Raw genomic sequence first — 22,670 nt, forward strand, 5'->3', positions numbered from 1 at the left:
TTTATTTAGTTTGTGAGTCTTTACAACAGGTGATAAGTTATGATATTATTATATTCATAAACTTAAAATAATTATGTTTAATTCAAACAATAACAGTTTGGATGGTTATAACCTATGCAATAATGCACGTGGACTTTTGGTCAATCCACCTAAATGTATATTATCCAATAAAAATGTTATGTCTCATATATACATATTTAATATGATACATTATATATATATTATGATCACTATATCCTCATGTTTAGATTATAATTGTGTGTAAGGTGTGTGTTATGGTGTGTCTGTCCGTGTTAAACCAGAGTTACCTCCCTTGAATGTTATTGTATTTTTTTTTCATTTCAAAAATATTAATGTAACAATAGCTATATAGATATTATAACTGATTTATATATAAACACTCATTCCACCAACTGAGAGAACTTATATAGGCCTAGCCTGTTGTTCCATCCTTTTGACTATACCATCAATTTGTCAATTATATTTGTTGAAATGAAATGCATTAATTGTGTAAAATGTACAATGTAAGCTCGAACGATAAACTACGTAAAACAAATAATTTGCAGGCAATAGGACTATTCGTAGAATTGAAAACCCAACTAATTTGGACAATTTACCAGAGCAGGCCATTCGGAAGAAACTAATGAAGCCTTAAAACATATATATTCTCGTAAAGTGATATTTTCTTTAAAATAATACACAAACTAAACCAAGAAACAAAAAAGTTATTATAATTTTGAGCATTTTGTATTGTAAACGTAGTCTATCTAATAGATTTAATATTGACAAAATAAAGTATGAATGGTTTAAGTCGTAGAATTAATGTCCTTACCTCCACTCAGTACGACTGACCGGGACGAAGTTAGGATGTGGGGAGGGGGGATGTGGCGCCTGTACAGTGATGATCTCCAAGTACGATTCCCATACCAACAAAATCAGGTAAGAATCGTATTTTTACTTTGCATGTATTCTGATTTGAATATAAGAAATATTTATTGCGATAACAGTTCATTATAACTAAGAAATCACTATGAATTTTTTACATGTATTTTCATTCTTATAGATGAATAAATGAGAAATATTCACACTGTAATTGTCCATGTACTGTTAATCGTAACATATTCATTATACTTTTTTGACGCCGTGAAATAGTTTGATTGACTTTTTCATAAATATTAGCAATTAATAAAGAAACAGAAAAATAGTTTGTTGCTATCATCGAGTTATGAATGTATTTATACTTAGGCATTTCTCCGCTAACGCTTGCCTAGCCCCTATATGTTCACTTCATGGTCTTGCCGTTACTACTGTAGAAGGAATCGGGAGCATCAAACATGGACTTCACCCTGTTCAGGTTTGAATTAGTCAGACTTTGTTCTTCGTTCAGTCATGGTATTTTGCTCAAATATGAAATTAGGTACAAAGGAAGAATTCACCAAAACATTGTATGACTGAAAATTTGAGATATCATTTGGTGACATTACTTAGAGTGGATATATTACTGCTGGCTTTGAAACAACAACGTAAATTGAAAGAAAAAATAGAAAGAAACTTTGAAAGCAAACTGAGACAGTAATCGTAATACTACTATCATGAACGGAGATCGAGGAGTTTCGGATAATATGGTTCAAAATAACGACAAAGAATGCTCGGAGAATTTAACAATTGAAAGATATTATCACAAAATGATTCAAATTGGTTTGCTTTCTGCCTTTTAACGATGGCTTTCAAATAAATCTTGTTTAAAGGGTGCAACAAAGCAACCATTTCGCAAATTTGGATTACAAAATGGCGTTATGAACTTATTCCTTAACTACCACAACATTTAACATGTTTCGTGTTGTAGGAAAAAATCGCCAAGTCGCACGGATCCCAGTGTGGCTTCTGTACCCCCGGCATTGTCATGTCAATGTACACACTTCTCAGAATTATACCTAATCCGACCATGAAGGACATAGAAAGTGCATTTGAAGGTCAGCAAGAATTGTTTTAGCATGTATATTGGTGTAGTAGGTTAAGTTAACATTTCTACGTAAAAACTCACTTAATCTGTTCTGCCACGAATATCATAAGACATATCATACTCATGCTATAGTGACGTTCTACGTGACGTGGCATGATTACATAGACATAAATGTCCTATCTGTTTCCAGATTTTTATTAAGAAAATAAATCAAACCTATTTTTGCATTATGTCATCTTACTGCTGCATAGGCTTTATCTCATTTTAGAAATAAATCCAGTGACACTTGCCACGTGATACTTGCCTTGTGACACTTACGTAATAAATTTTAGGCTGCATAGCAACTCAATTAATTAAGATTTTTTATTCGTTCTTAACTGTAAAAATGCTGCCATGTTTATTTAATTGTCGAAACTGTTCACCTATAAGGGAGTTATCTGGTGTTTTGTTATCTAGGACAATCAAACATTAAAACAAATATTTACAGGTAATTTGTGCAGGTGCACGGGCTACAGGCCAATACTCGAAGGTTTCAAAGACTTCACCAAGGTCAGTGTTGAATAAAAAAAACATACAGGAACTAATAACCCAGTTTCTAGCCTATTGAAATTCCTGTCATGAAAACCCTAGATTTATATACTCACCGACCGTTTGGCCTATAACTGATATGTATGGTGACTACGTACGGCCATATCGCATGGTGTCTTTGTCCTGTCGGTCTTCGCCATACTGTCTATTTGGGTTCACTGTACTTCGGCAGGAATGTCAATTTATCATTTCGAGATGATCCAATTGTTATGACATTAAAAATGCTTCCTCATGTTATGTATTCGTTGAAGGAAATATTATTTCTGTGATATTTTACTTAATATGTATAATGGATTTTTGTTAGTTAGAAAATAACGTTTAGTGTGTTATTCGTTATTATCATTGCTTCAAAGGGGACCTGTGCAATGGGCGAAAACTGCTGTCGAAATCAACCAAAGGTGAACGGGGATTGTGAACGGCCTTTGACGAATGGACATGACCTTATTGACCAAGTGGGTAACAATCGGGCGTAACATGCTTATATACGTATTCTTCATAAGGAGTTTGCCTGGCAGTACAAAAACTAATATCCTATCCATATTATCATAAATATATTTAGTGTGCTGCAAATATTGTTGTGATGAAGTATATGTCCATTGTAAACACTAAATTAACTCTGTAATCTGACACAATACCTGTTTGTGTATACGCCTGACCGATTACTCTACTGTCTTGAAAGGCGATATATTTAGGTCATGACTTTTTCTCTGGTTTGTTGCGATTATCTTTATTAAGATGCTTTATTATTTTAGGCAGTTCATTACTTTCTTAAAGACCTAAATGTTTATTACGATTTAGACATCCTCGTATTGATTCATTTAAGATATCAGTGTTGCATACAATGTATTCACTGACATGAACGAGCGAACCAAATAGATAGAGGTTACACCCGTACCCCGCTTATCAATCTCAGCACATTTTATAAACATGTTTATATTTGAAAATCATGTCGTAAATATTACACGCAATATACATAAATGTACTCGATTTATTGCTGTATGCGGAAGTGTTATAACATTAACTTAAAAATAAAATCAACAACATTGACGGAATCAGTCTCATATATAAGAAGAAACCTATGCAGTGCATATATTGTATTGATTATAGAAATACATTGATAAATTATTTTAATAATTGTAATAGGTAATGAAAGTGTAAAATAGCATTTAAAAAACGTGGAGGGCGTTGGACATAGTTGAATTGAACTTTTTAGTATTGAACTTCAAAGCATATGCCAAAAAGTTTCTAAAAAGGGAGGAAATAATTATGTGGAAAAGAGCATGGAATAGAGAGACTTAAAGGCGTATATTTTAAAGACATTAATATGTCCAGTTTTCATCGTTAGGAGACAATCCACAAAGTAATTTAAAAGAGCAATAAAAAATATCATAACATGATATGATGCTGGAAGAGGTGTGACTTTGTGAAATTATTTAAGTGTTAACATTATGGAAGTCGAGAACATGTTTATCATGATGAGTAATATGAAAACCAATAACTTAACGATATTACAAATTATATACCACTTACAGGTAATGGTAAACGGAAACCAGCAGGATAATCTGTTACCTAAGGATTCGACACAAGATCCTATCTTTCCACCTCAACTCAGGGTGCGTTTTACCATATTTTTATACTGATACCATTTCTTCTATGAAAATAAAACATTAATTAGAAGCAAATATGTTCTCTATCGCAATCCATATTTAATCCAACTATTATAATTTAAATAACTAACATCTTTCCGAATCATTCCTATTTCTAGACAAAAAAGTATGATGACCAGAATCTGTACTACAAAGGTGAAAGGTCAGTTTGGTATAGACCTACGTCATTGGAACAGTTACTAGAACTCAAGGAACGCCATCCCGCAGCACGACTCGTCGTCGGCAACACTGAAGTCGGTAAGCTGAAAAAGACAGAGTGAAATCAAGCAAAGGTCTCAAAGGTTGTAAAGGAAACTTATTCTGTTATTGGCCACAGTTTTCTTCCATAATATTGGCTTTCTTTTTACTCATTGGCTTTCTGACACTATCAGTAAATTACATTTTCTTAGTACGCTTTGGTTCCAATGGTGTTAGTAATTAATAAATTGTTTTCTTTAAGTATACTTTTGAGTTTTAAAAATATTTTCATTAAAAAAAATTTAATTGATAAGAATCGATCACCTTTTACCAAAATCATTTTTGTCCAGATCAAAACACCATTTTTTATTTAAATTAGTATTCATATTTTAGGCGTTGAAATAAAACTGAAGAATATGCACTATCCTGTGATGATATCGCCGAGCCATATACCGGAGCTACAGGAGGTGACGACTGACGAGGACGGTATCACTTTTGGAGCCTCTGTCACTCTCACCCAGTTGGACGAAACTCTTCATAACGCAATTGATGCCATGCCAGGTTGTTTTCTGTAGTATACCCCTATAATATAATAACAACAATTAGGATTGGCTAACGAATGGAAATTGAAATTTTGCGAGAGAATACTGGCATGAAACATCAATTTCTATCTGATTCAACCATGTAGGTACATGATCAGATCTCAATGACGAGATTGTTGAAACATATATACTATTCATCGTCACCCTATAGGTCCCTTGCATTGGTATATAAGTGTTCTTAAGGATACTTACTGAATAGCTACTGGGTGTTGCCGTTAATTACATATGAAGGCCAAGATAACTACACATAAAAAATCAATGAAAGCTAGTACATTAAGCTTATACAAATCCCATGAAATTCGCGGTTATCGTTGAATAACTCATAGGTATTTTAACAAGTAAACTGATTCTCGGGATACACTCCCTTAGTGATTGATATGTTCCGCTTGAAATAACGTTGGCAGTTCACCTTGACTAGTAATTAGATTGCCACGTCTGAATTCTTATTGAATATGGATAAGTGTAACTTCACCATTACAAACACACCAAAGTGAACTTTAAATCAGCGTCAACTGTATTATTATTGAATTATGGCAATGACCCGTTACTTTCGAGCAATTTGCAGAGTTATGGGCAGTATTTTGATTCGCACATGCTGTTCAAGAATTATGAAATGACGTGCAATATAATAAAAAAAAATGTAAAAGAATATCATAATAACTTTAAAAAAACGTGTCATTTTTATTATTGCGACATACACTGTATATGCATTATTTTTTTTTGTATGAGAAGTATCAAAGTGGGGCTGTATCGATTCCTGGACAAAAATGAGCAATATAACAATATTTTTATGTTCAAGTAATGATTAAGTAGCAAATCCTAACGTGTAAACAATTATTAACAAAGAATTTGTTGAGCGGTTTTATCTATATGGTCAATATTTATTTAGCACCTTCGACAAAAAGGTCAGTGAGAGCCATCACCAAGGGACAAGTATATTGCAGATTCTCAATACTAATCACAAGCAGAATACAGATACATTGTCGACGAGAGATTGTAATTAATTCCCGACAGTATTTATTAGAAATTTAAACGGTCACAACCATCTGGTTACATCCTTATATAGAAAAACTTGTGTCCGAATTATATGATATATCATACTTATCGTGTGAGCATTCTGTAACTTTCGCCATGAATATGACAACATTATAAAAAATGTTTTGATCTTATAAGGATTTTAATTACTTTATGCAGAACAAAAGACTGCTGTGTTCCGAGCTATTGTGGAGATGTTACGATGGTTCGCCGGTCACCAAATCCGGAATGTTGCTGTGAGTATTCCAAAACATCTCCTGAAGTTTAAGCACATTCTAATGATATGATTTTGTAGGTTTTGTCATTCTCTACTAGATCCCTACCAAACACACGCGGTAATGATTATCGACATCACGTTTGTCATATTTTGTCGTAGGTTTTTTTTTGGTAATACGATATGCATATGTTTACACTAGCACAAATAAAAAGTTCATGGCTCATCAAATTACTAACAGACGACCTATACTATAACATTAAGACTACTTACATGAGATCGTTTAGTAATTACTTTGATAAACATGCAAGAATTTGGTCAATAAATTTAGACTGTTGATATCTTGTGTACATATATATCAAACATATTTCAGGCTATTGGAGGAAACATCATGACCGCTAGCCCAATTTCAGATCTTAACCCTCTTTTCATGGCGGCTGGGGTCAAATTACATGTAGCGGCAAAAGGTAAACAATTTTATAGTAGCGTAATGAATCTTTGCGACGGCCTAATTTTGTATAGTCATGACTCTTTCGTTGTACTTTATTTTCGCGATTACAGATGAAAACTCAAAATACGCGAAAATTGATTGCACGCGAAAATTAGTTGCTTTACACTATCTCAGTGTCGCGTTGTAAAGCTTGTTGTAGAATGTATTATAAAATATAGACACCATTTGATACATAAACGAAAAATATATAATACAATGTAATATTTTTCATGTTTAGGTGGTAAAAATCGGACAATACCCATGGATGAACATTTTTTCCTTGGATACCGAAAGACTGCTGTTCATCCTAATGAAGTTCTTGTGTCTTTGACTATACCCTTCACACAAAAGGTAAAATATGACTACCACATTCCGAATTACATCAAACACATATAGATATTACATTTAAAATTATCTTTCCTATATACAGCCATACCAGTAAATCAAGCATGTAAGCTTGTATATCATAAGATATTTATTTGTAATTTCACGACCTCAAGACTCCAGATAAGTCTATTTTCCCATCCATCCATGAGCTTTATTGAGGTCAATATGACATTAGATAGACCTAGTAGAATTCGGTCAATATCAAAGGTGCTTATGGGACTCTGTTACGCGTTTGGTTGTAATCCAATGCATTTATATGTAAAATTAGTTTAGAAGTCGTTCATGTGAAAACAAATGGGATATGATGTTACAACTAGTCCTCATGTCTCTATGGATTTATGCATCTTAAGATTTGTCATCCCAACATACTAAAGAATCGTGCTATTCATTTCAGTCTCATCTCACCAGGATGTAATTGACACTACCCCATGTGTCTGTTTATAGTGTTGTATGTCTACACGTATTTAGATGTTAAATTGTTGCCTAATGCTTAATGTACAGATAAGTGCACTGGCGTTTGACATAATACAAGGAGATGTCTAATAACCTTGAGCGTCCTTGTTCGTAAATGCACATACATATACATTGAATTGAACAAATATAAAACAAATTATTAAATTATTTAATGATATTGTTAAATATTTAATAATATTGTTAAATTATTAAATATGCTCTCCCTCTGGAGAACTAGTATTTGGAAGTAAAACAAATTATTTGACCATCCAATTTCCGATTTCCATTTCTACGGGTTAAATCGATTCAAGATAAACGATACGATACTGTAATTTATACTAGTCCTAAGTCCATAGTAGCTAAGTTACTTATATCAAATAATGAAAGGAAGGTAATTCCAGCTAAATTTCCAAGAAGGTCAGCTTATGTTCCAATTTATTGAGGAAATTGTTGTTGGCATATGAAAACATATTGTCACTCAGTTTTGTGGGGGAAAACATATATATAATGTATGTATAAGTGTTAGCAATGGGAAAAAGGATGATGGGGATTCATACCTTGGGAAATTTAACTAATCGGTGATTTAATTTTCAGAATGAATACTTCTACGGCTACAAGCAGGCATATAGAAGAGAGGACGATATTGCAATCGTGAATGCCGGGATACGCGTACTACTAGAGGGTAATATTGTCAGGGAAATGAGGATGGCGTTCGGAGGCATGGCACCAACCACAGTGATGCCAGTCAACGCTATGAAGCAGGCAATCGGTCGGTAAGGGAAATACCCTAACAATGAAGCAGGCAATCGGTCGGTAAGGGAAATACCCTAACAATGAAGCAGGCAATCGGTCAGAAAGGAAATACCCTAACAATGAAGCAGGCAATCGGTCGGTAAGGGAAATACCCTAACAATGAAGCAGGCAATCGGTCGGTAAGGGAAATACCCTAACAATGAAGCAGGCAATCGGTCGGTAAGGGAAATACCCTAACAATGAAGCAGGCAATCGGTCGGTAAGGGAAATACCCTAACAATGAAGCAGGCAATCGGTCGGTAAGGGAAATACCCTAACAATGAAGCAGGCAATCGGTCGGTAAGGGAAATACCCTAACAATGAAGCAGGCAATCGGTCGGTAAGGGAAATACCTAACAGCAGGCAATCGGTCGGTAAGGGAAATACCCTAACAATGAAGCAGGCAATCGGTCGGTAGGAAATACCCTAACAATGAGAGCAGCAATACGGCGAATCTAAGTCGGTAAGGGAAATACCCTAACAATGAAGCAGGCAATCGGTCGGTAAGGGAAATACCCTAACAATGAAGCAGGCAATCGGTCGGTAAGGGAAATACCCTAACAATGAAGCAGGCAATCGGTCGGTAAGGGAAATACCCTAACAATGAAGCAGGCAATCGGTCAGAAAGGAAATATCCAGTGATATATCAAGGAGACAGCTAGACAGGGCTAGAGAGAGAGGGCGCTATCCTGGAGCACACACATTGTGTGTGGTCCTATTTTGGGCCACATATCAACGATGAATCTATGTAACATATGAAATACAACAGAATAAAATGTTGACAAAACATCGGAGTCAATCATTCTTTCAACGACAATTCTCAACGAAAAAAAAAATACAGTTAAGTTATTCTGGGCAGGATATGCGAAGCTCATAGATAAAGGTGTTTAGATCCAATTATTTAAGAGTTGCTGAACAACTTTGAAATTGATTTATTACATTGAGCAAAATTGCCTTGCTACTGTGTTGTTAGTTATTTATTTAAAGATCAACATGGCAATATCTTGTCGCATTTTTTTCATTTTAGGGAATGGAATGATTCCCTTGTCAGTGATATGACTAGATTTTTGATGGATGATCTCCCCTTACCGGCCGGATCACCAGGGGGCATGACAGAGTACCGGAGTACACTTACCATTAGTTTCTTCTTCAAATTTTACCTCACAGTCCAACTTAGCCTCAACAATCAGGTACTGTAATTGTTTCTACTTTAACTAGAAAGCAAACCATTTGCTATTGATTGATTAAACGCTATCAAGTATATGAAATGTTTATTTCTAACTGTGTTACTGTCGTTTAGAACCTGGCCAATGGTAACAAAGTGCCATCCTCCTACCGGAGTGCCACAGATCAGTTCCAAAAGGATTCAATCAACAGTACACAGATATATGAAGAGGTGGACCCAGGCCAACCTGCTGATGATCCACTGGGGCGCCCTCTCAATCACATGTCTGCAGCAAAACAGGCAACAGGGGAGGCAACCTATGTGGATGACATTCCTCCATACAAAGGTATGATAATACCGCGTTTATAATGCCATTCCACACGTCAGCGAAACTAACTAGGGAATGATGTGGACTTGGTAGGGATGGTATAATTCCTTTGGTTTAACAATAGTAACCAACTGACTAAAATAATGCAGAATGACAATGTATTGAATTCAATTATGTTATATAAGAAATAAATTGTTTGACTAAATACCTTTTCACTCATAAAGACTCATTATTTTGTCCCAGTGTTTTCTATTTGTGTCACATTTTGATTTACTAAGACTGATTGCTCTACTCACAAAGTTTCCTATTTGTGCCACTTTTTAGATGAGCTCCAGCTGGCATTTGTCTTCAGTACCAAAGCGCATGCTAAACTTCTGGATGTTGATGCAAGTGCTGCCATGACGATGCCTGGTGTTGTGGACTTCATATCCGCTAAGGATATTCCTGGACATAACATGTGGGGACCCATTGAACATGACGAGGAGTTTATGGCTTCGGAAAAGGTATTATTTTCATTTGTTACGCGGGCATTTTCCATTCGCTCGTTGGTCTGTCACTTGAATTTGCAAGGAAAATAATTAACGATATAGTTAATCAAACTAGCATACCACTTGTATATGAAGAACTTTATATCTTTATTGGTATGACTGGTCACAGAGCCAGACTTGAAGGAAAATGTATTGTTTTATCCTGCAATGCAACCAGCATTGGTATTTTCGGATTACACCTACCACATATTTTGCTGTATTCGGCACAGACGGAAAACAGCGGTATTTTTCACATGCTCTGATTCCATCAACGTCCTATTGGTTGATCCATTGTTTGAAAGTCGGTCATGTTTGTTGAACATTGTAATACGAATATGTTTATAAATGCTACACTTCTAAATATAAAAATTGTGCATTATTGTAATGTAGGATAAATAGAATACACTGTCAGTGTCTTAAAATGTAAGCTTAAAATATATTTTGGCGAGGGTTAAGCAAGACAAAAGTTGCGAGCCTCTGGCGAGCCACTTTTGTCTCTCTGTTCCAAGCCAAAATACAGCTTATATTTCAAGACACTGACCACATATTCTCTATTTATTCTTATGGTTTAGCAATTTATAACTGCCATGCCTAGACCAATACCGGAGTGTTTTCATTTGTCCCCCAGGTAGTGTGTATGGGACAAATTATTGGTGCTGTAATAGCCGACACACAGACACATGCACAGAGAGCTGCCAAGACTGTCCAAGTCAAGTATGAGGAGCTCACACCCATCATTACAATCAAGGTATGTGTTTTATAACCCAGGAATTTCATATACAATGATTGATGTTTAATCTCACTCATTCAATTATCTTAAATCCCGTTCCCTTTAGTCGGCAAATTGGTGTGTCACTCTGATTGCATATTTCACCGCATTAGTGGCCATGTTATGATGACTTCTATACTTTCTATATTTCAATCCAAACACATTTGTCAACTTTGCTGCATCAACTGGAAATGTAATTTTGTCCCAGCATGTATATGCATGAAGCTATAATGTGCACTTTGGTGGCGATTACTACATAACCGAAAAGTATTCTAACAGTCTTTGCAAACTATTCCGTCCCCGTTTAGGATGTAGTAGGTCATCCCTAATGGGATGTTGTCAAACCCCCTATCAAACGGATGGAGTGTAAGGATCTGCATTTAAATCAGTTGATTGCGGGATTTTTCTTCGATGGCATTCCACCAAACAAATTTTGATCATAAAGTTTCACTATTATTGAAGAATTTAACATATGTTTGGATGCAATGTCTTCAATATAGTGTCACCCTCCGAGATTTTGTCACAATACATGTAGAATTTCATCTTTAATCCTATTAAATGATACCATTGCAATATCAAACGTTTAAGCATGAATCTTTTATTTTCCAACAGGAAGCCATTGCTGCAAATTCATACTATGGAGAACCACGTGTAATCAAAAAGGGAAATCTAGAAGAGGGGTTTAAAATGAGTGATCATGTAATAGAGGGGGAAATACACATGGGGGGACAGGAACATTTCTATCTGGAAACTCATGCCTCCTTTGCTGTACCTAAAAACGAAGACGGAGAACTGGAAATGTGGGCATCTACACAGAACCCTGCTGAAACTCAGGTAAAGCGAATAATCCCACTGAAATTCGGATGAGATTTACCTCAGAATAAACACTATTCCACATGTAAGGATGAAGATGTAACTGACACTGTGAAAATGTGTTTTATTTACTTACATTCGGTACCAAATAAGCAAATGTAACAAAATGCTCTTTACAAAGTCCAGATTTAGAGCTCATATTTTTGATAATATAAAGCTTTCTTATTATTTTTGTAATGTTATATTTTTCTGCTGTTTTTATTACACCTGGTATTTTGACACAATGATATGTTTACGTGAATAAGTTTGCCTCAATGTGAGGAAGACTAGGTTATGTCCCCTTGACAAGACATACGATAGTCTGCAAAAGTGGAAGTTTCAGGAATTGGAACGACTAGTTAGCCAGCTGTCAATCTAATGTGATAGGATGGGATGTTTTGTTTGGCGTCTTGGGCGGTATGCTTCAGTTAGAAGCACTATAAAATTTGCAATACAGTCATAATATGAAAAAACCACAAAACCAACAGAATGAAAATGTATCCATTTCCAATAGTATTGCCTACAGCGGGAGGCCGTCTTTATATTACTCTTGATATTATCCAGATATTAAACCTAGCTAATTAACCAACATTTATCTGAAAATCGTTCATCAACAGATGATGGTGGCTCAGGCTCTCGATGTAGCAGAAAACAAGATTGTTATACATGTCAAGAGGATGGGTGAGAAAACACGTGTTATAAAACGTCCATAATCCTAAATGAAATATTACGATTGATTTGAAGTAAATTATGTTTGCCTGTTCCCCAATCTCAGGATGTTCTTGCAATATCATGAGTTCTTCATCAACAGAATTACTGTCGACAAATATATAAGTATTAGCGTATAACATGTTTGTAGCATGTGTGGAAGTATTCGTTGTTTTAGTGGTCACTATAAGACTGCGAATAAAAATGCATTGGAAATTGTTGCAAACAACGTTCATTTTCAAAACATGTTTACTCATTCAAAATGCTAAAGTTCCAAACATTTTCAGAAGGCGCACATGCTATAGTCGCTACTCTCATTCAGTTAACTGATACGAAGACGATACATGCAATGATAAAGCTTTTGTTTGGTAGATTATAATTTAAGGAATAGATGTTTATTTTGTTGAGGTTATGAGGGTATAATGATAATGGAGCACGTGTAAATTATGTAACCCCGGCGACAGTTTTTCAAATAAATGAATATTTTTTTTATTAGAATACCCATATTTTTTCTCTCCCGTCATCGTCAACGAATTCGATTGAACAGCTGATTGGAATCGAGTCATTCATTTGTTTCCGCCAAAAATCGAGTGATGACCTCACGTTGCTACGCCATCGATTATTCACGTAACAATAGAATCGCCTTGGGTGTTGTGCTAACATTATACACCAATAATGATAATACTAGAAAGCGTGGTTATTGAGTCCATGTCAGTGCAAACTGTAAATATGTATACATAAACATTTCAGGAGGAGGGTTTGGAGGAAAGGAAACACGGAGTGTTATTTACAGTGTACCAGTGGCCATAGCGGCAGCTAAGTAAGTATATCAATGCCGTATTAAGCGGATTGTTTTCAGTATCTATCTTTATTTACAAACTACTAACCTTGTGGTGTGATTCTTAAAGTCTAAGTTTCCAAATCCATTTTGTTCATTCTTGACGTTACGTATTTTGTTAATCATTGTACAGAAAAAAGAATCGAAATAAGGTAATTTAAAAGTGTATATTCAAATATTGAAAGCTTTTATTATGTAAAACAGTTAAATATTTCGCTGTACCTTTTAAGATTCGATCTTAATCAATATAACTACAATCGATTTCAAGCTTGGTCGTGTTCTATTCAAATATCACTTGTATTATTTCAGACTCGGTCGGCCTGTCAAATGTATGTTAGACCGAGACGAAGACATGATTTCCTCGGGCGGCAGACACCCCTTCTATGGCAAGTATAAGGTATGGCACAATTACACACGCAAACATACTCAGACGTGCTACATCATTGGATTGGAAAGTTATTTCGTTATCACATATATCTATCAATATCGTAAACCTTTACCAACATCAAAGTACAAATGTCCTGTCTTCATTTCTCACCCGTGAACGACTTTAAAACGAGGATTTCGAGATCCCAAAACGACGTGGGTAAAGTACAATTTACTGTTCATTAAATCCCTTCCGGTAATTGTGACATCACAAAAATCATGCTAGTAGTTTTGGGGTTTTTTCAAGAAAAAAACGATACATCATATATTAAAGAATAAGGTATGCTCTCGTTCGTAGGTCGGGTTTTCAAAGGATGGAAAGATTCATGCATTACAACTAGATATTTATTCCAATGTTGGCTGTTCCCTGGACCTGTCCAGACCGGTGAGTTTATTCAGTGGAAAAGTATTGATGTTTTTTATATACTTTTTAAACATACAACTGTAAATAGACTTGTCTCGACAACTTCATTTCACGTTTTCAGACATAATATATTTTTGATCGAGATTTAAACTTTTTGAAAGCTTTAGTCCATACGGTTCTACTTGAAGCATAATTGCGCCAATAATTTTTCGCAATTTGGAGCCGTATAATATGCTAAATTCAAAAGCACATAAACATACAGCGTAAAGTATTAATTTGATTTGTGAATAGTTTTAAAATCATCATCTGCTGGTTTCGTATTTTTATAGCACAATTTTGTACCACATAATTTGAACGTTTGTTTTACGAATAGTTCCTTTAACAGGGAATGTAGTTCTATAGAGGCTACTAATTATATAATGTGTTTGACCTATATTCCAGGTGATTGAGAGGGCCATGTTCCATTGTGATGGCTGTTATAACATACCCAACGTCTATGTTACTGGACGCTTATGTCGGACAAACATTCACTCCAACACTGCCTTCCGTGGATTTGGTGGACCACAGGGAAACTTTCTCTCTGAAACTTATATGACGCACATAGCAACAGCACTAGGCATGTCCCCAATCAAGGTTAGTATTTCTTTGTTTCACAGAACTTAATTAGTTAATTACTGTAAAATGCATTAATCGTATTAGTCATATATTTTAGTTACTATAGCTTTGGTTGACTTTCGCGTACATTTTGTTTTTTGTCTTAATCAATGGCGATTGAATATCTGCCTATTGTGTTTTACAAGGTATACTCAATTTACTATTGAGCAGATCAGTTTTTATTTGGTGATGCTCAAAATCTTATAATAACGAAGAATGAAAATTCATACCATATCTTGTTTTCCAGATCCGAGAAATAAATATGTACAAAGAAGGGGATTTGACTCACTTCAACCAAGTTCTTGAGAAATGCAATATACGTAGATGCTGGGATGAATGCCTACAATGTAGTGATTTTCAAAGCAGAAGCCGAGACGTCGAAATCTTCAACAGGTTTGTGTAGCCTTCCAATATCTTCTGTAGTGGATATGTTTTGTTATTTCTTAATTAATTAATGTTTTTTCATCCGCTGTTCTACAAGGCAAGTGTGATGTAACTTGTCAGCTATCATTGATAAGTCTTTGTTGAGAGCTAAGGTATTTGTCAAACTATTTTTATCTTGCATGTCGCCGCCTCTCTGAATTTTAAAATAATTATGCGCTTTGCGGTTGTAGTGAAAATCGGTGGAAAAAGAGAGGAATTTCTGTAATTCCAGTAAAATTTGGGATTTCCTTCACGGCAACCTTCATGAATCAGGTTTGCATAAATATTTATTATCATTGTTTACTAATAAAAACATCTTTTTTGTTTGGAAAACAAATGAACAACCGACAATTTGGAAAATGTTATTAGTAAATTATTTCTTTCAAATAGTCACGTATTGCAATTTATCATAACACAGTCAACACTTTCAAAGCATTTGTTTATATTCGCAAACTGCACAGAAAAGGTAATATGATGATAGTAGTACATGTATATTGGACTGTTGGAAATAATTATTTGATTCTATATAATACAGTTGTAGTTTGAAATGATTAAATAATAATATACTTTATAATGCCACGTTGCTGTCACAGGCAGGAGCACTCGTGATGATATACAGGGATGGGTCAGTATTGATAGCCCATGGGGGTACGGAGATGGGCCAAGGGCTTCACACAAAGATGATACAGGTGCGTATCATTTACGTTTAAACTCTAGAATCTAACCAATTTTGTTGATAAGAAACCTTCTAAAGATGTTGTCATCAGGTAACATTGAATGAGAAATGTTTGACATTGAAATAAGAAAAGAGGTTCATGTATAACGCACACAAGCTTTTCCACAGTATATACTTGATTTCTTTATTCCCTACAAGGTGGCCAGCAGAACTTTGAAGATTCCTGTGTCCAAAATTCATATCAGTGAAACGACAACAAATACTGTCCCCAACACTTCACCAACTGCTGCAAGTGCAAGCTCCGATCTAAATGGCATGGCCATCAAGGTAAGTGTGACGTCAGCAAGCACGGCAGATAGACGTTTCTTCATTGGCGTTAATGTATTGTTTATTCGTTGGATGCAAAATATCTCGAGATTTCTTCATAAAATTATAATCAATCATCAAACGTAAAAACAACGTATATACATTGAACTGCATTCAGTTGGCAATTATAAACGCTAGTGCGCTCCATTAAATTTGCCGTTTTGGAGTAGGCATTCATACTCCCATAATTGCCAACTGAATGCAGTTCAATGCTGATATAAACATATCCCTATAACATGATTTTTCTTGTATTTTACGATGAGTTAACTAGTATCAAACACGTATGTTGGGAGTTTGTTTTATGGGGCGATCGACCTTAGTCATGTGATCGACATATTCTGCCTACAGGATGCATGTGAGACCCTTCTGAAAAGAATTGAACCATACAGGGCAAAGGATCCAAAAGGGGACTGGGACGACTGGGTAAGTCAGATGGCATCATAGCAACTTCAAACATCGGGAATATCGCATCTGTCAAAGATTTGAGAAGCGTATACATGTACGTGATTTTTAATCTTTTTTAAGAACTTTGTTTTACCAGTGTAAAAAAATAGTAATTTAATTGTCACTGATAGTATTTCGGTTTGTATTCTGATTTTTGTCAATGATTTGTGTGTTTTATATGTATCGCTTTCTACCAATGATGTGACGTCACTTACGAACTGAAAACAATTGTTAAACGTTCACTAATGTGTCAATCTAGTATCTGACGTTTACTAATGACGTGAAATAATGAAAGTAACAACATATTATGGTTATCATGTTTTGTTACATTAGGTAAATGCTGCTTTCTTTGATCGTGTGAGCCTATCAGTTTCCTCGTTTTACAAGTAAGTCTTATTACAGGACATCAATTCTTGTGTGTTTCAGTTGAGCAACTGTGTGTATAGAAATAATCAAAAATATTTGATTTAATAACAAGAACGTTTTCACACCTCTCCATAATGTGATTTAATTCGTATTTGGTTTTTGATTTTTATCGATATTTGATTTTTTTAACGTAAATTGATTAAAGACCACTGACAAATTACATTTTTTCTCTATCAAAAACGTGAGCAGACGAATTAGTATTTTTCTTCAGTTACAAAAATTACTTACTTGACACCATTATCCCCACTGAAAAGTTTTAGCTTCTAATTTTACTTCAAGATACAAATATCAAAAATAACTAATTGCGTCCCAATGGAGCATCTGTAACATGTTTCTAATATGTAGGTAATATATTTAGTTTTGGTAAAACAATTTTGTCTATGAATTCTTAACATCGCACGTCCTTTCAAACACATCTAACGAACCAGTTGTATTTAGATTTTGTCTTTTTACTGTGTTAGAATATATATTTTATCTTCCATTATGATCTGATGTTTTGTTTATAGGACGCCTGATTTGGGTTATGACTTTGATACGAACAGTGGGCGTCCATTTAACTATTTCACGTATGGAGTTGCTTGTTCAGAAGTGGAGATTGACTGCCTTACAGGCGATCACAAGGTAAATCGTTCATTTTATAATCAAATCTCATTTTAGTCCTAATAACACGTGTTTACATATTAATGAAATTCAGTCGTTCAATTTTTCGATAAAATTCATGTTAAACGTTTCTATTTTATCCAATTCATGCATGATGAAAGAATAATTTCTGTAGTGATTTTCTTCTTAAAAAGCATCAATCAAGAAACAAGTGTCATAGCCATACAACTATCTGTACTAAATGGTGTTTACAGGGAAATGAAACACGATACATAACCAATACAATATTAGACAAAAATCAATAGTTGCTTGTTGAAAACGTCAAACACTGAAAATCCTCTAAACATTATAAACATGTCCAAGACCAGGCCCAGATTTCTCGAATAAAAACAAAATTTATAGTTTTTTCTATTATGTAACATGTACTAAAAATTTTGAATTAAGTTTGTTTCGAGATAACTGGGCCTGTTTCACTTCCACCTTGATTAAGATCTAGATTTGCGTGATTGATTTCATTGACGTGTCAAAAAATCTTTAATCGGCTTATTGTCTTATTGTACTTTGACAGTTGTATAAGGGCCCATGGATTTACTTAATATAATTATAGTTGTTATTTTACTTTGACATTTGTATAAGGACTCGTGGATTTGTTAATATAATAATGTTATCTATTTTTTATGCATTTTCATCATTTTTCATATATCAATGTGATTTTCATACTATAAGTGTTGACATGGACTTACAGTATTTTTTTAAAGATTAACTGGTTATGCTACAAAGGATATTTCATTTGCTCTTTGTCTGTTATCTACAGGTACTTCGGACAGACATCGTGATGGACGTCGGTCTAAGTCTAAACCCAGCCATTGACATCGGACAGATAGAGGGAGCATTTACTCAGGTACCTTCAAACTGATGATATTTTCTCAAAATCAAAAGTTCATGAATATGCCTATGTATCAAAGAAAAATAAAAAGGCTCATATATTTCTATGTTAGCTTTTATCATATGAGTTTGTATTTACTTATGTATTTTCGTATTAGTGAGGCATAAAATACAGTATAATTCTTAAATTGTCTTAAAGGGTTATGGTTTGATGATGATGGAACAACAGAAGATGTCTCCAAATGGCTTCCTGTTTACCCGTGGTCCGGGTGCCTACAAGATCCCTGGATTTGGTGATGTCCCCGTACAGTTCAATGTTTCCCTCCTAAAGAGTAGCGTTAACAATCGAGCTGTATATTCGTCCAAGGTACGAATACATGTAGACATTAATACTGAATATATGAATAATTTCACAACATCTTAGTTTTTTATTCGAAAATAAAAACCAAAATTATATCTGTTATTATAGTGATTTATCTGTTTACATCGTCAACAACACAGTAATTGTGTCTTTCAAGTCCATCTAAACATGACATAGAAAAAAAAACAATGGTAACAAATTAATGTATAGGCTAATGAATTTTCGGTTTCTTAAGACATAAAAACATAAATAGTATATGTTCACTTTAGGCGATAGGAGAGCCACCACTTTTTCTGGCAGCATCAGTCTTCTTTGCTGCTAAGGACGCCATCATGTCTGCGCGAGGAGATGTCGGGAAGGCGCAGGTGTTCCAACTAAACAGTCCGGCCACACCTGAACGGATCAGAATGGCATGTGAGGATCAATTCACAGAACAGGTAAATATTGCCTACCAAACATAAGCAGAGTCAGACATTTCAAACTTGACAAATTTCAAGCATGTGTTGCAGACTATAGTTGTTCGAATTATTCCGACGTTTTATCGAGATTTTTTGTTGCTGTTTTATTTTATTTATTTATTTGGTATTGGTTTTGTTCATTCGCTCACAAGCCAAAATCACAAAGCCGATAGAACGTCAGAATAATTCGGACAATTGTCTTTCATTGATCATCAAGCGTTTTTTTCATCTGGGGCATACGGTTTTGTCTTCTACTCTTTGTCACCGTTTATTTCTTTATTTTGTCAGTATACTCTGTTTTCTCGAATAATTTTTCATATTTCATTGTAGACTTTAAACTTCATTTTCCTTAAATTTCTTTCTCTTTTAAGATAAGTTAATTTCTCATATTGAATTTCTAAGAACTCGCTCTCTACCATTACGATGCAGTCATTAACATATGTATGTATAATCACCGCCTTGGATGTCAGTTTGGCCTCGGGATATATCACTTACTCGGGTTGATAACTCACCGTATCCACCTGAAAATAGGTCGATAATTGTATAATAAGCGATAACGTAAGTGAATAATGCATGGAATTTTAACTTGTAATCCTTAGTAATTTTCGTGGTTCAAACTTGAATTGGTGGTGGTAACGATAATTGCATAAATCTTTGTTGAAGGTTTAGTTTAAAAGTTATACTCCTACTTAGATTAAAATAGTTAAATCATTGTCTGTTGGATTATATTCCACAGTTCCCATCACCTGCGGAGGGGTCGTACAAACCGTGGTTTGTGGAACTGTAGAAACTGGACTGGTGTTAAAGACTTTGTTGGATCTGAGGGAAGTTTTATACTTTGGTCCCAATCACTTCACTCCATCAGTAACAAGACAATATACAGCTTGGCAGTCGCTGGCGAGCCTGGGGCTGAAACAGATGACAGTTAGGATATTTGATGTTATAAACACGTCAATATTTTGACTCTACGTTATTTGTAAAAGCACTAATGTTTATGGTGACAGAACGATTCAGGAACACGCATAATCATTGAACGAAGGTTATCTGGGAATAAGGGAATAACACAATCCATGAAAAGGGATCTTTGATGCATCTCGAATATTCGAAAAAGGCACGTTTTATCATGTTCAATCCTATATGACTTGATGTGTTCTGGAGTGGAACTTTTTCCATGAAAAACTCTTCGTGTACTTTTTATTGTATAGTGATATACGGATTTCATTCTTTACGGCAACAGCAGCATTAAGCGGACATTCCGAATTATTTTATAAACATCTTACTATGTCGGTGCTATTTATTTTTGATATATATTTTTTATATACATGGACAATTTCATCGTGGAGAGTATATACATCAATATATAACGTTATAATCATAGTAATATATTTTACACATGGTTTATATATACAATGTAATAGAATTTATGTATATACACATTTTAATCACAATCACCAAGTTACATTTTGTTTGTTTCTTTTGTTATCGTTGTATTAGTAACACGATTTTAAAGTTTATTGTTACTTATTGATATGTTAATGCATGATAACAAAGCTGAAAGGTGTATGTATTTAATTTTTGATTTTATAATATTCGCAAATCTTGCGATTCTTTCGGAGCTCAAGTTAAGTTTTATCATGATCAGAAGAAACCAATCAACATTCAGATAATAGTACACAATTATTATACCAGCTTAACTATGGATACATGAACATTTTGTATATCTTGATTTAACTTAAAACATAGGTAAAGGCCATAGAAATAGCTGTGTGTTCATATATGCAAAACTTCAATTTCCGCATACTTGATATTTGGTTATGTATATTAATTTTGTAATAAATCTCTATGGGTTAAAGTCATAACTATTCCAAACGCCTGTGATTATCAAGTTTCGAAAGGTATGTTCATTTATTATCATTTTATTATGGATTTTTTTTTAAAGTCTTAGGACCAACCAAATTTCTCCGATGTAAATAAGATATGAAAAATCATATTTACATAGTTACAAGCTTAAAATCCACATCAATCATCCAAGTACGTTCGTTTATGTGTTCCGTTTTAACAACAGATTGATATCTATTTGTTAACGTTGTAATAAACGTGAGATTGGATGCTGTCGGTTTCTACTGTAAACCATTTTTTCGCGTGCTATATTTCGCGGACAATTAGTGATCACGAAAATTAATCGCATTGACAACGTTCCATTTACTTCCTGAACGATTTTAAATAGTTGGATTAAATATTGATTTCTATAACGCAAGTTGTCTTATGTTTCCCAGCGTCGTCCTAATTGCCTCGCAATAACTGACTATCACTACGCAACGCGACAAAACGCCGAAATAAACCTTCATTGTTAACAAATGTGTTCTTTATAAATACCATTATATAGATGTTTAGATCTTATAAGTGATATTGGTATTTTTTAAGTTTATTTTTGTTTCGAAAATGTCATTGGCCATTGATTTTTAAGCATGAAAACGTAAAATAAAGTCCCTGCGAATATAAGTTGGTTTACAGTAAACCAGCTGACCACTTTGTATGAAATCAACAGATCAGTAATCATATCACAGTAACTTAAATATATTCTAACTTCCATTTAAATAAATTGATGGACATGGACTTGAAAAATAGTTTGTCTTTTGTGTTTGAGAACCGGACATTGAGCAATACTAATCCTTGGAAATGGAAGACGAAATTGTGACATATCAAAGGTGAAATGTTGTGCTGGTTCTGGGAAATTAGAAGTTAGCGTGGCATGTACGTATCGTTCTGGGAAATTAGCGTGGCATGTACGTATCGTTCTGGGAAATTAGCGTGGCATGTACGTATCGTTCTGGGAAATTAGCGTGGCATGAACGGATCGTTCTGAGAAATTATAAATTAGCGTGGCATGTATGGATCCTTCTGGGAAATTAGAAATGAGCGTGGCATGTATTGATCCTTCTGGGGTATTAGAGTGGCATGTACGGATTGTTGTGGGAAATTAGAAGTTAGCGTGGCATGTACGGATCGTTCTTGGAAATTAGCGTGGCATG

The 22,670-nt window shown here is 34.6% G+C and overlaps 1 protein-coding gene across 1 annotated transcript in view; it reads left to right on the forward strand.

Annotated features, from left to right (window-relative positions):
- Nucleotides 1–22,263, forward strand: part of LOC138318466 (xanthine dehydrogenase/oxidase-like) — a 28,917-nt gene extending 6,654 nt beyond the window's left edge. Inside the window, exons 4-36 of the mRNA XM_069260834.1 lie at nt 843–939; nt 1,246–1,354; nt 1,847–1,973; nt 2,451–2,512; nt 2,905–3,003; nt 4,084–4,164; nt 4,317–4,455; nt 4,789–4,956; nt 6,192–6,268; nt 6,620–6,713; nt 6,975–7,087; nt 8,171–8,349; nt 9,396–9,558; nt 9,669–9,879; nt 10,186–10,364; nt 11,017–11,136; nt 11,770–11,991; nt 12,627–12,690; nt 13,468–13,537; nt 13,865–13,952; nt 14,280–14,366; nt 14,787–14,978; nt 15,247–15,392; nt 15,614–15,695; nt 16,016–16,111; nt 16,297–16,425; nt 16,813–16,887; nt 17,242–17,294; nt 17,841–17,955; nt 18,749–18,835; nt 19,019–19,186; nt 19,450–19,617; nt 20,375–22,263. Of these exons, the coding sequence (XP_069116935.1) occupies nt 843–939; nt 1,246–1,354; nt 1,847–1,973; nt 2,451–2,512; nt 2,905–3,003; nt 4,084–4,164; nt 4,317–4,455; nt 4,789–4,956; nt 6,192–6,268; nt 6,620–6,713; nt 6,975–7,087; nt 8,171–8,349; nt 9,396–9,558; nt 9,669–9,879; nt 10,186–10,364; nt 11,017–11,136; nt 11,770–11,991; nt 12,627–12,690; nt 13,468–13,537; nt 13,865–13,952; nt 14,280–14,366; nt 14,787–14,978; nt 15,247–15,392; nt 15,614–15,695; nt 16,016–16,111; nt 16,297–16,425; nt 16,813–16,887; nt 17,242–17,294; nt 17,841–17,955; nt 18,749–18,835; nt 19,019–19,186; nt 19,450–19,617; nt 20,375–20,425 (3,911 nt within the window). The 3' untranslated portion in view covers nt 20,426–22,263. The remainder of the gene's footprint in view (nt 1–842; nt 940–1,245; nt 1,355–1,846; nt 1,974–2,450; nt 2,513–2,904; nt 3,004–4,083; nt 4,165–4,316; nt 4,456–4,788; nt 4,957–6,191; nt 6,269–6,619; nt 6,714–6,974; nt 7,088–8,170; nt 8,350–9,395; nt 9,559–9,668; nt 9,880–10,185; nt 10,365–11,016; nt 11,137–11,769; nt 11,992–12,626; nt 12,691–13,467; nt 13,538–13,864; nt 13,953–14,279; nt 14,367–14,786; nt 14,979–15,246; nt 15,393–15,613; nt 15,696–16,015; nt 16,112–16,296; nt 16,426–16,812; nt 16,888–17,241; nt 17,295–17,840; nt 17,956–18,748; nt 18,836–19,018; nt 19,187–19,449; nt 19,618–20,374) is intronic.
- The last annotated feature ends 407 nt before the right edge of the window (nt 22,264–22,670 follow it).

Source organism: Argopecten irradians, chromosome 3 (genome assembly GCF_041381155.1).
Source record: "Argopecten irradians isolate NY chromosome 3, Ai_NY, whole genome shotgun sequence".
NCBI classification, from domain to species: domain Eukaryota; kingdom Metazoa; phylum Mollusca; class Bivalvia; order Pectinida; family Pectinidae; genus Argopecten; species Argopecten irradians.